The sequence below is a fragment of the Tursiops truncatus genome, chromosome 4 (assembly GCF_011762595.2).
Source record: "Tursiops truncatus isolate mTurTru1 chromosome 4, mTurTru1.mat.Y, whole genome shotgun sequence".
NCBI classification, from domain to species: Eukaryota; Metazoa; Chordata; class Mammalia; order Artiodactyla; family Delphinidae; genus Tursiops; species Tursiops truncatus.
The window spans coordinates 67,291,382-67,304,764 of NC_047037.1; the positions used below are offsets into that span (position 1 = coordinate 67,291,382).

The 13,383-nt window shown below is 41.3% G+C and overlaps 2 protein-coding genes across 6 annotated transcripts in view; one reads left to right on the forward strand and one right to left on the reverse strand.

Moving 5' to 3' along the window:
* The window catches only part of UTS2B (urotensin 2B), a 79,406-nt gene extending 66,477 nt beyond the window's left edge, over positions 1-12,929 (reverse strand). Inside the window, exons 1-2 of the transcript XR_012331440.1 lie at positions 10,885-12,929; positions 10,682-10,745 (exon numbers count right to left, since the gene is read on the reverse strand). The gene's annotated coding sequence lies outside the window, so the exon portion shown is untranslated. The remainder of the gene's footprint in view (positions 1-10,681; positions 10,746-10,884) is intronic.
* Positions 12,827-13,383, forward strand: part of CCDC50 (coiled-coil domain containing 50) — a 117,012-nt gene continuing 116,455 nt past the window's right edge. For all 5 annotated transcript variants that reach the window (XM_073804020.1, XM_073804022.1, XM_033855623.2 and 2 more), the window contains exon 1: positions 12,827-12,961. In XM_073804020.1, the coding sequence (XP_073660121.1) occupies positions 12,913-12,961 (49 nt within the window). In that variant the 5' untranslated portion in view covers positions 12,827-12,912. The remainder of the gene's footprint in view (positions 12,962-13,383) is intronic.

Here is a 13,383-nt window from a genome sequence, read left to right on the forward strand (position 1 = left end):
TATGTCAATTTAATTCTGAGTCCCAGCCAAAAACCCTAAGAGGTTTAGAGGTACCATTTGCCTCCTGAATGGTACAAAGGAGCATGAGACAAAAAGGGAAAGTAAGGCATGGAAAGAGAGGAACCAAATACAGAGTAATGTGTTGCTGTGCTGGCCACAGTCTCCCATTACTTACCTGAGTCTTGCAGGATACATCTGGACTCTCTGCAAGGAATCACTGCACCTCAAAAGAGTCCTTGGTGGATTGGTAGGGCAAGGGATTCTCTGTTACCTCCATCTCATCTCTTGGTCTTATTGGTCTCTTGGTCTTACTATCTTATTGGTCTACTCCATGGAGTGTTCCCTCTCCTGAACATTCAGGCTGTGTTATTTCCCGAGGCTTCCGGTAGGGAAGCTAGAACCTCCTCAACTTCAATTCACCAGTAAGCCATGGCAGTTGTTTCTCCTTGTTAATCAGTATGAAACTGAGCAGGGCCTTGTGAGGCTCCTGGGCATGGAGGCCCTTTTGTCCCCCATTTCTTGTAGGCAACACTTCAGCCTCCATAACCTTCCCTGAGTTCCAAAGGGCAGATTCAAACAGTTGCTTTCAAGGTAGGAACAACCAAGAAACCACCTGAACCAAGATTAAAGGGACCGGAGAAGCTCATCAAGGTTAGGAGACTGCCCACCTATGATGATATTTAGGGAGTACAGGTCCTGCTCACACCTTAATCTTGTCAGCAACCCCACCCTCAAACTATTACTATAAAACCCTTCACCAAATCCACCCAGGTGGGGACACATAGTTTTTGAGGGCAGGGACCCGCTGCGTCCCCCTTTGCCTGGCAAAGAAATAAGGCTATTCTCTTCTGCTTCACCCAAACCTCTGTCTCCCAGATTAGATTCTGCAATGGTGTACAGAGGCTGAGATTTCGGCCTCAAGTACCTTATGCAGGGGGTCATTCATTTGTGTTTGTGGGAGAAGTAGAAATAGTTGTACCTTTATCATCATGGGAATGGCAAGAGCTATTGCTAAAATCTCTGTGACTTGGAAGCAAGTGCTAGGGCCACGGATAAAGGTAAAGAGGAGCCACATAAAGATGTTCCAAGTGACAAGGCAGCTTGAATTGCAACATGGACCCACTACAGAACACTCTCTTGTACAGGGCCACAAGCAAAACGTGCAGCCTCTAAGTCACAGTTAAAGGTCACAGTAGTATTGCCATTTGCTATAAATGTTACCACCAAAATTTAAAGGGGCTCACACGTGCTATATCTCTTTTGTCATGTAGGAGTTGCAAGAGGCAAAATCATATTTATTACTTTCATTTAAAGCAATCTCAATCTTGCCATTACTGAGAATTAGGGTTGAATACTTCTTTGTTGGAGGAGGCTTTCTTGTGCATTGCAGCATGTTTAGTTGCTTCCATGGCTTCTATCCACTTTAGCTATTTCCCCGACTTCTACCCCTGATGCCCACTAGATGCTACCCACTCACCTTGATTTTTGAAAAACAAAAATGTCTCCAGACACTGCCAAATGTCTCTCGAGGGCAAAAAATTTCCCCGGTTGATAACCATTGCTTTAGAGGGAAGGATTCAGTGTGCCCCAGATCACCAGACCCAAAACACATGACTCCTGAATCTTTGTAGGGTCTCTTTCCACTTTCTGGTATATATGTGTCTTACTAAAGTATTGAGAATACTTGTTCACTCTTGCTTACCAGGCCAATCAGAATGATTAGAGTGATGTCATCTATAGATAGACCATTGGGATATTCTGTAGAATGTGAGAACGATCATCATGGTCAAGACACTTGAGGACTAGATCCCGAAAGAGTATTACAGTTAACATAACCATGTGAAGGCAAACTGTACTTGATCTTCTATGCTAAATGGATCGTTAATTTGATAAGAGCACACCAAATGTCAGAGACTGGGTTAATAAAGATAATAATTAGCTATTGGGAGTCAATTCTCAATGGGTATCTCACATATCTGCGTAACTTGTAAGCAGAGACACTGACTTTTTTTTTTAACATCTTTATTGAGTATAATTGCTTCACAATGGTGTGCTAGCTTCTGCCCCGCAATAAAGTGAATCAGCCATACATATACATATATTCCCATATCTCCTCCCTCCCTCGTCCCCCTCCCACACTCCCTATCCCACCCCTCCAGGTGGTCACAAAGCACGACTTTCTTTATTCTAAACTATCTTTCAAAGGATGATTGTATAGTAGACAGCTTTGGAAGACAGAGAAAGCATCCCCTTTCAGAGCCAACAGTAGGTTTATTTACAGTCCAGCATAAGAAAGACAGTATCTCCCATCAAGGCAAAGGGCAACCAGGCTTACTTCCCATTATAAAAGATTCAGGATCCTTAAGCTTGAGGTTCCTTTCCTATAATACACCCCATTGAGTGTGAAGGAATCACCTGGTTGTCTTTGTATCATCCTGTGTGAACTGGGGTTTCGGGAACTGGTGCAAATGTTGATACACTGTCTACTGCTATTTCTGTAAGTAATACACTATTTTTGTCTCTAACCCAGGAATCTCCTATTTTCTGCCAGTGTCCAAGAAACTGTGACAGTCTAACTTATTAGCTTGCAAGTGGAGTAAACTCTCACACTTCCCAGTTCTTGATGTCTTGTAGGATAGCAATAATTGGAGTTATAATCTGGTTAAGGTTACCACCATGACCCATGGTTTTTACAGAGGTCAGACAAATGAATGGATCAGAAAAATGCTCATGGCTAATTTTGCTACATCTTTTGTATATTTGATGGTGGCTCAAATCTCTTCAATTCCTTTGGAATGTGATACTGTTTCTTGTTGTTTTTGGGGTGATACTATAGGAAACTGATTTAAATTTTTTTATTCTTTAATTGGTGCTAGTACATAAAAATACAATTGATTTTTGTATATTGACCTTGTACTCTATGCCCTTGTTAAATGTATTCCAATAGTTGCTTTGCTTCTAAATAGTTTCTATGTAAATAATCATATCAACTATAAATATAGTTGACTTTTTTTCCAATCTGAGTGAACTTTATTTTCTATCCTTCTTATTTCACTGTGGAGTGTTGCACAGTAAAATGTTGAATAGAAATAGGGAGAATTGATATCCTTTCACTGTTCCCAACTTAGGAGGAAACAGTGCAATATTTCACCAAGCTCTTTATTTTTCATAGATACCTTTTACAACATTGAGGAAGCTTCCTCCTATTGCTGGTCTATTCCTGGTCTGGTAAGAGTTGATTTTCTTAAAATTATGAACTGCTGTTCCATTTTGTCAAAATTGTTTTTGATAATTTCTATTGAGATGATCAAGCTGTTGAATTACAGTGATTGATTTTTAAATATAAAATTAATTTTACATTCCTGGGAGTAGTCTCCATTGTTGTTTATGTGTTTTTCCTTTTGTATATTTCTATTGATTTACTAATATTTTGTTGAGAAATTTTGCATCTATCTTCATCAGGGATGTTGGTCTATATTGCTCTTTTCATATAATATCTCTATCAGGTTTTGTATTCAGTGCTATGCTAGACACATAAAATAAATTGGGTCATGTTTTCTCCTCCTAGCTTATTCAAGTCTTTCCACACCTAAACCTCATAGCACTTTAATTTCATTTTTGCATCCATTACTTTGTGCTTCTGTTGTCATGAATCTTACTTTTATACACTTTATAAACACTACCTTATAATGATTTTTTTTTTTTGCTTTAAACAATAAATTGTCTTTTAGAGAAACAAAGAAAAAAAAGAAAAGAAGTTAGTCTTCTGAAAACCTATCCTCACATTTAGATCTTCTTTCTTTCCTTTAAATCTGAAATTCCATTTGTTATCCCTTCCTTCAGCCTCTTGAACTTCTTTTAGTATTTCTTGTAGTGTAGACATGGTGGTTACAAATTTTCTGAGCTTTCATTTTTCAGAAAATATCTTTATTTTATTTTTATTTTTGAAGGACAATTTTGTCAGGTATTGAATACTCATTTGACAGGTATTTGTTATCACTTTACAGTTGTAATTTTATGATTTTCTGGCCTGTATTGTTTCTGGTTAGAAGTCAGGCAACATTTATATAACTTTTCCCATGTATAAAATATGCTATGTTTTTTGGGGGGCTTCCCTGGTGGCGCAGTGGTTGAGAGTCCGCCTGCCGATGCAGGGGACATGGGTTTGTGCCCCGGTTGGGGAAGATCCCCCATGCCACGGAGCGGCTGGGCCCGTGAGCCACGGCCGCTGAGCCTGTGCATCCGGAGCCTATGCTCCGCAACGGGAGAGGCCACAGCAGTGAGAGACCCGCGTACCGCAAAAACAAAACAAACAACAAAAAAATGCCATGTTTCTTTAGATGCTTTGAAGATTTTCTGTTCCTCTGTGGTTGCTGTCCATTTTGACTAGAGTGGTCTAAGTGCTTTTTCTTTGTATTTCTCCTTCTTGTGGTTTCCTGAGCTTCTTGGACCTGTAGACTGAGGTTTTGAAATAAAATCTGGGAAACTTTCAACCATTATTTTCTCAAGGGTTGTTTTCTTTTCCTGCTTCATTATCTTTCTCTCCTCTCCTGGGTCCTTATGTACCTGTGTTATAAACAGTATGGTATTATTCCACTGGTACCTGAGGCTCTTTTTTTAAAATCTGTTTTCTGTTTTTTCATATGAAATAATTTCTATTCATCTGCTCTCAAGTTCACTGAGTCTGTATGTACCATCTCCAAAATATTATTAAGTCCATCAGTGATTTTTTTTCACTTCAGATATTGTACTTTTTGTTTCAAGGATTTCCATTTATGTTTTTGGTTTTAATCTGCTAAAATTCTATATCTGTTCACTGTTTTTTGTGTAAGTTCTATTTCGCTGAGAATTTCTAGTCATTTATCCATTATGACCACATATCTTGCTTTAAGTCCCTAAAAATATTTCTAATAACAGCTAAAAATAGCCTCTTTACGTCCTTGCCTGCTAAATTTAACATCTGGGTCATCTTGGTGTTTGTCCCCTCTGATTGCTTTTTTCTTGATTATTCATCACATTTTCCTACTGCTTTACGTGTCTAGTAATTTTTGGTGGGAAAACTTTTCTCTTTTTCCTGAATATTTTGCATGATACTTTGTAAGGAGTCTGGATTAAATTGTCTTTTTTTTTTTTTTAATGATTGTTGAGTTTTGTCTCGGCAGGCGGTTATTTGCTAGAAGCTCTTCTTCTGTCAAAGCTTGGTTTTAGGCTGTGTTAGGTTAGCTACAGAATATCCTTTGCAGGTAGACTATCCACAAAACTTATGGCCTCTTTGGTAGCTTACCTGAATACCAGACGTGTTAATGAGGTCTCTCCACTCTGAGTGGGTCTTTAACATTTCCCAGCATCTAGTGCCGTCTAGAGTGCCCATTCCATCCTCTATTCTGTGGAAACTGCTTTCCGTAAGGCCTCATAGGATTTCATCTGGCAGATATGCAGTGCAGGCTTTGACCAAGGACTTGGGAACTCTTGTGTGCAGCTCCTGCTTCTTCAGTCCCCTACCCCACAAGTTCTAATTGTATCAGCAGCCCTGTACTCTATTTTATGCCTCCCCAGAGAGACTCTGCTTGGACTCCACTCCCTTTATAAAAGCTGGAAAATTGTACCAAGCTACAAAGTTAATAAGAGCATGGGAGCTCACTTCATGTATTTCTCTTCTCTCAGGCATCACACTCCCTAAAGCCCAGGACTTGTCAACATTGCCACATACATTTTTTCCAGCTTTATACTTGTTTATGGATGGAGGACATGTTTGGAACGATTTACTCTATCCTAGCAAGAAGTGGAAGTATAAATATGCTTTTAAATTTCAAATTATGAAATATGTAATATTTTGTATGTCAAGAAAAAAATGGAAAATATCACCGCACACAGACCAAGGTCAACATTTTCCATATTTGTCTCAAATATGTGGCTTTTCAAAGAACTGAAACTTTACAGATATAATTGAAACATTCTTTTTTGGTTATTTATTGCTATATAATATACCACTTTACAGCTTCTTAGCTTTAAATAGTAACATTCGTTTCTTTGTTCAATATTCAACAAATTGCCTCAGGTCAGTGAGGACAGCTTACCTCTGTCCCACCTGGCTTCATCTGGAATGTCTCAGCTGGGTTTTGAAGATCCACATCCAAAATGCTTGGCAATCCTCTTGGCGTTGGCTGTCATTTGGGAGCTCCACTAGGGGTTCAGGCTGGGGATCTTTCTTCCCTTACAGATAGCCTCTCCACATGGCTAGTTGAGCTCACAACAAGGAGATACTAGGATAGTCAGATTTCTTACAAGGCACCTTACTTCTTTCAGAGCCTCAAAACAGAAATTGCCTAGTCTTCTTAATGCCAGAGCTTTCAAGTTTCAGAATATGACTTCTGCCACGTTTTACTGGTCAATGTAGTAACAGATCCAGCACAGATTCAATGCGAGGAGAATTAGACTCTACGTTTTGATGGAGCTCTACAACCTCATAGCGCAAGAGGGCATGTGATAGGAATCAATATTGTGGTCATTTTTGCAAATGTAATCTACTACTCACAGTTTCCTGCATCCATTATTCTTTCCCCTTCTCCCACCACTCAGAGGTAGCCACTGTAATCAATGTGTAAACTTCTCATGCATATTTTTATATCTTTAGTACAGCTCTCTCTAGCACTGAACGGCTTTCATACTTCAAGCATTCTCCACATAGAGCCAAGCAAAATAATGAAAAATCTCATAAATGTGTTATAGGACAGGAATTCCCTAGATGTGTTTACCCAAGAATCTACTAAGACCATTACACTGCTGACAGCTTGAGTTACACAGGTTCATCCTGTTTCCTTCTCTCAATTTGAATTTATAGTCCTGCCCTTTTAGTTATAGGTATCATGGGGAAAATAACATGTGGAAAGAAGATTCCTAAATTATGGGTCTCCTGGAGAAAAACTGACTATGTGGTTCATCTTTAAGAGTGGATTCCAATCTTTTCTAGGTTGAAGATCTCCTTTTAATTAAGACCTTCCTCCATACATAATATTTTTTAGTCACCTTTGGTTGAAAAAAGTACATAATCACAGAAAGCTGATCTTAGTAACATTTGTAAATAAATTTTTGTATATGAACCACAAATGCACTTGAGTTCATTTAAAAACTAGAAATATGCTTTATGAGAGATTTATAATTTATGCAATTTGCAGATAATTCCTTATATATACATATATATAAATTAGTGGAACTTATGAAAGTAACTCCAGCATACAGGTATTTGTCCCCCAGAGGTTAGAAACCTTTTAACATAGCTCACACTGTTGAATCTTGCTTTAGCTCTGTATTAGATCATGATCCTCCTTGCACAAGTCAGAACCTATGCCAGTGTGCTTAATATCCCTGGATATGAAGACTGTTGACATCCTACCTTAGTCCCTGCCAAGTCTCTTGGATGAGAATCCCTTGCTCTGGCTCCATACAGACTCACTTTCTTCATTACTGTCTCTTGCCTGCACTCTCGTGGTAGTCATGAAAAATCTCCCAAATGACAGTGGTATCCATACTTATTTTTTATTTTCCTTATTTTTTCATACTGGAAATGTATTTATATGTAACAAATAAATACCCTGTAAACAAAAGTTAGACTTCAGGACATGGTGGTATTTAAGCTAACATTTCCTCTTGGCAAAACGAGATTTCTGTCTTTACGCACAGCCTCAGCGGCCATGGCTCACAGGCCCCACCGCTCCACGGCATGTGGGATCTTCCCCAACCGGGGCACGAATCCATATCCCGTCCATCGGCAAGCAGACGCTCAACCACTGTGCCACCAGGGAAGCCCAAGATTTCTGTCTTTTTAACCCAGTTGTTTCTCTAACTTTTTTTTAATGATGCCTACTATCTAGTAAGGTCTAGATTTTTTTCTTAAAACTCAGTTTTTAAAAAAACATTAAAAAAATTTACTTTCTAAATTATTGTTTGATCAGCACGGTCATGATCTGCTTTAATACCTCTATACCAAATGCTTTATTCAACAATGTATTCAATACATATTTTGTGAACAGCTATTATGTGCCAACACTATTTTATGTACTTAGGACACAGTAAAAATTCACATAGGCAAAGTTTCAATCCTCTTACTAGACTGGACAGACATAATAAATAAACAAATAATATCTGCAGGAATAACTAGCTGACTTGGAGAGAAAAAAGAGACAAGATATGGAACGACAGGGATTGGATTACTATTTTAGATAAGGTCAGGAAATGTCTCTCTGAGAAGGTGGCATTTGAATAGATACTTGAATGAAATTGGGGAAGCACATCATGAGGTTGTTTGGCAAGGGGTGGGGTGGGGTGAAGGCTTTCCAGGAAGAGGGACCAGTTAAGTGAAAGGTCCTGTCGCAAGAATATGCACGGCCTAGGAGGAAAATCAAGGAGGAAGGGCAAGATGCCAGGGTGAGAGAAGGCCAGTGAGCTAGGGTACAAGAGGAAGGAAATGAAATCAGAGTGCTAGGGGTGATTCTAGCAGATTATGGTAAGCACTTTGGATTGTATTCTAAAGATGAGATACCACTAGAGATTTAAGTACAAAGGAGTGACATTCTCTGACTTGTATTATAAAATGTAGGTGATTCAGCAGATACAGAGAACAATCTAGTGGTTACCAGTGGAGGGGGGGAGGGGCAACATAGGGGTGGGAAATTAAGAGCTACAAACTATTAGGTATACAATAAGCTACAGGGATATATTGTACAACAGGGGGAATATAGCCAATATTTATAATAACTATAAATGGAGTGTAACCTTTAAAAATTGTGAATCACTACATTGTACACCTGTAACTTATATAATATTGTAGATAAACTATAACTCAATAAAAAATTTAAAAATTGATTGATATTTCAATGGGAGTGTGGCTTTAGTGGGTTTTCAGGAGAGAATGAATTAGATACATAGGTTCAATCCACCATCTTTACTGAAACACCCTCATTCATTTTTTAAATTTTGTAATCTGGTTACTGGCTCTCAACTCTACAATTGCTCTTTCCTTGTGAATAACTTAGATGTCAAATCAAAAGTCCTCTTTTCCAGTCCTTGTTGCCCTTATTTTTTCAACAGTATTTGACACCACAGCCAATTAAACCTTTGAATGAATATGAAACATATGCAGTAGGATACGTGAATATGGAACTCATGGGAGAGTTTGGGTTGAAAATATAAATTTTGGAGTTGTCAGAATATTAGGTTGAACCATATTAATTGTCAGTCAAAATGGTTCCATATTGGCAATTTCATTTACCCAAGAGTTAATAATTAAAGCAAAGAGAATGAATGAATTACCCAAAGTAGTAAGAATAGTTAGGAAGGAATAGTTTGTGAACTGAAGTGCTGTCTGAAACACTCCAGCATTTAAAGGTCTAGGAAGGGACTTCCCTGGCGGTCCAGTGGTTAGGACACTGTGCTTCCAACTGCAGGGAGCTCGGGTTCGATCCCTGGTCCAGGAACTAAGATCCTGCATGCCTTATGGTGTGGCCACCAAAAAAATAAATAAATAAAGGTCTAGGAAATTGGGAGGAACCCCCAAAGAATGTGATATAGGAGTGTGTGTGTGTGTGTGTGTGTGTGTGTGTGTGTGTGTGTTTAGTTTTGGTGTACATTCTAGGAGTGGTCAGTTGCCTAACTAGGAATACAAACTGCAGGTGTTGTAACCTAGGATTTTACCAGAAGGCTACACTCTAAAGAAAATTATGAGAACTTAAGCTATTTTTTAAAATCTTAGATTAATAACAGCACTTTTATAGCATAATTTAATGAATATTAGAAATGCATTTAAAATTGGGGGCACTTGAAATATGTAGATATGTGGACTGACTGAAATATTTTAAAGAAATTCCCCACTCTTGTTTGAAGCGTGTATAAGAACCAAGAGAGCCTTTCAGCCTTTAATCTGTGCAACGATACCCAACGCATGATTCCAAAATTATGGCTGTGTTTGCACAAATCTTTTATGGACTGTGTAGTTAGAGCCTATAAAAGGATAAAGAATTGGGGCTGTATTAAGTTTGCAGAGCAGGTTTTATGACTTTGTACCTATGTGCTAATAAATGTGTATTATATGAATTTGGACATTTTTTGTAACCTAGTAGAAACAATTTGGGTGGAGCTGCTAGCCTATAACTATCTCCAATAACTGGCAGATACCACTATCCAGAAGAACCCTCAAAATGAGCTTTCATTGGTTTGGATAATTTTTGAACAAAGTGGCTAGTGGTGTAGAACTGTCTTGGGAGCTAAATGAGATAAGCAAAAATACAAAAACCAAAACAAAAAATGTTTCAAGAAGATGAATAGAATCATATCTATTACATGGTAATAGCCAATAGGAGGAGGGCTGAGAATTGACCACTGGATTTGGCAATATGGAGGTCATCGTTAATTCTAATAAAAACAGCTGTTTTTGGAGTGGTGAGGCTAAAAAGTATGATTGGAATAAGTTCAAGAAAGAATGAGAGAATAGGAAGTGGAGATCATATGAATAGATCAATACGGCTTATGATCTTATGAAGATCATAAGAAATGTAGATATTTTTAAGGAAAACAAAGCAATGACCCTTTGGCATATCTTAACCATATTAGTCAGAGCCTAGGCAAGAAACAGAAGCCACACTCAAAACGGTTTAACTGGAAAGAATAAAATGCAGGGACTACTTACCAAGGCGTGGGTATGGTTAAGGGAACAGCAGTGAAGCCATTACTATCCTAGGCCTGAAGGGGCACTGGAAAGAAATGGTATTATTAGAGACCCATGAGAGCTGGAACAATGGGAAGGAGGGCTCTAGACAGGCATTGTAGTCAGAGGGACACAGTATGACCAAAATTTTGGCCTAGCATAAAGGAAAGGACTGTAATACACACCTGATATTTCTCTCCTCCCTTTTTTGATCTTCTGCCAGTGCTGTGTGTTCGTCTAACTCAAAAGGAAGAAGCCACAGGGCAAGGAGGCCCTGGTGATATATTCATAAATGTCAGCCTCTGAGGGCAGAGCATGACAGAGCAGTGAAGACAATGGGTTTTGGGGAGGGAAACAGACAATACTGCTATTATAAATATTCTCTATGACCACAGGAAGTTTAAAAAAAAGTCACAGGAGGCAGGCAAGTTAAAAATTCTCACAAAACTACATTTCTAATGATACTTCCTTTCTATTTACACATTTAATTTACTGGGTGTTCTTTCTGCCTAGTAATAGGGTTGTCTAACCTTTTCTGAAAATGGTCCAAGAGTAAATATTTTATAATTTGAGTCCTAAGAGGCAAAATTGAAAATATTATGTTATTTCTATAACCACTTAAATGTAATCATTTAAACACATAAAAAGCAGTCATTCAGATCCAGCGGGCTGGATTTGGCCTATGGGCCACGGTTTGCCACCCTCTGGCCTAGAAAATCTTTCTTAATTTTTCTCTGGCCTTAGTCAATGTCAAGTCCAAATAAAACCTCCTACATATGGCCTCTCATACTGTGACTCTGAGCTGTGAGTGACAGAAAATCAACTTTTACTAGTTTAAGGTAGTAAAATTACTAGCCTAAATTGAGAGGATGCTGGGGGTAAATCCCAGAATGCAGAGCAGCCGGAATCCCAGCTGCTCCAGGGACCAGCTGGTTTGCTATTGTGGTTTGTGTCTTCAGTTTGGCTTCATTGTCTACTAGGAAGAGAAACCCTCCCCACAAGAAATAGAATGCTTATCTGTCCTTCTTTATATAATAACCCCAGAGAAGTATTCTGCTTGACCTGTCTCGGTCACACACCCATCCTTAGATGAATGTATGTGGATGAGGGAGGAAGCTAGCTGATGGTGGAGAGGTTCTCCGGTTGTACCAGCTTGTGAGAGGAGGCCCTCCTGAGGAGGGCTTCCCATAGGGAGGGAGAATTCTGTTGCCAGGAGATGCAGACAGGAGATGCTGTCTATTTCGAGGAGATAAAAATGTCACAATTATAGACCAATGTGTGACACGCCAGAAGAGAGAGATGTCTGACACACGTTGTTATCACCCTCAGAACCTAAAAATCACACTTGGTAGACATTCATGCATTTCTGATGAATGAATGACTCAGTTCCCCCGGCTGACTGTGAACACTCTCTTCTCCTAACTGGTCCAGATTTTGATCAGCTGCTCTTTAGTTCTGTAAGTTGTAGCAGAGGTTTTTAACGCCCATGTATTACCTTTCCTCTAATCCCAGGAGGCAAAGAGTGCCCGAGAGCGCCAGTCTCACAGCAAAGCATCCTGTGGAAACAGCTCACAGAATGGGGACTACACCGGAGACAGTAACGACTGTGTTCTGGGGGGCCCGTGCGGCCTTTTTGAGGAAGCCTTCAGGACACAAAGCCCCACACTGACAGACGCGACCCTTCGTCGGGAGGGAGGCAGGGCGCGGGGGCGGGGGCACCGCCGGGCCCCAGCCTCGGGCGCGCGTCACTCGGCACAAAGGAGACAGCAGGGAGGCGGCCGCGGGAGCCGATCTGCACTCGCCAGCCACTCGCGATTGCGGTTACAGACCTGCAGTTCCCCTCCCCCTCCCCACCCAGGCCCGCCTGCCCGCCCGCCGGCCTTTCTGTCTCCTCTCTCCCTCCGTACTGGCCGGCCCGGGTCCATTTCCGGGCTCGGGGTATTTGGTATCGATCTGGGCCGGGGGCGCGGGAGCAGGTGGCTGCGGCGGGGCAGCTGGGCCGCCAGCCTGCTGCGCCGGGGCCCGTCTCCCGCCGCCTTTGTCGCCAGTCCTTGCCCGGCGGCCCGCTCTGTCCTCCGGGCCCGCGCGCGCTGCCGGCCTGACTTTGCGCCGGGTCGGGCGCTGCTGCTGCTCCTGCTGCGCTCCGGGCCGCGCTCGGTGCCGACGGCCGCCGGGAAGCGGGAGGCGAAGGGCAGCCCGGAGCCCGGGCCAACATGGCTGAAGTCACCATCGACCAATCCAAGCTGCCGGGAGTCAAGGAAGGTAGGGGCCGGGCCGTGGAGCGCGCGCCGGGGCCCCTCCGGCTCCCAGCCCGGCGTCCCTACCGGCGGGGGCGTCGTCTCGGCGTCCCCAGCGGCGCTCGCTCGGCGCCCACCTGGTGCCGGCCCGCCCTGGCCGGGAGGGAATTGAATTTAGGCTCTGCTGTGGGACCTTGGGCAAGTCACTTTCGTTCTGAGCCTCAGTTTTCTCCTACATAAGGAGATTGTGGGAGAGAGGTCAGCACCACCCTCATCAAGTGGTTGTGCAAAGGTTCTCGGGAAGAGAAATGCCGTTAGTCAATGCTCCAGAGCAGGGAGATGTGTCCTAAAAATTCAGGCCCAGTCTAGCTAACTTGAAGGCTAGGAAGTGGGGAAGGGTTGACGTTCAGTTCCTTGTGGAGCCTTTGTTTTGAAACTTGACTCTTT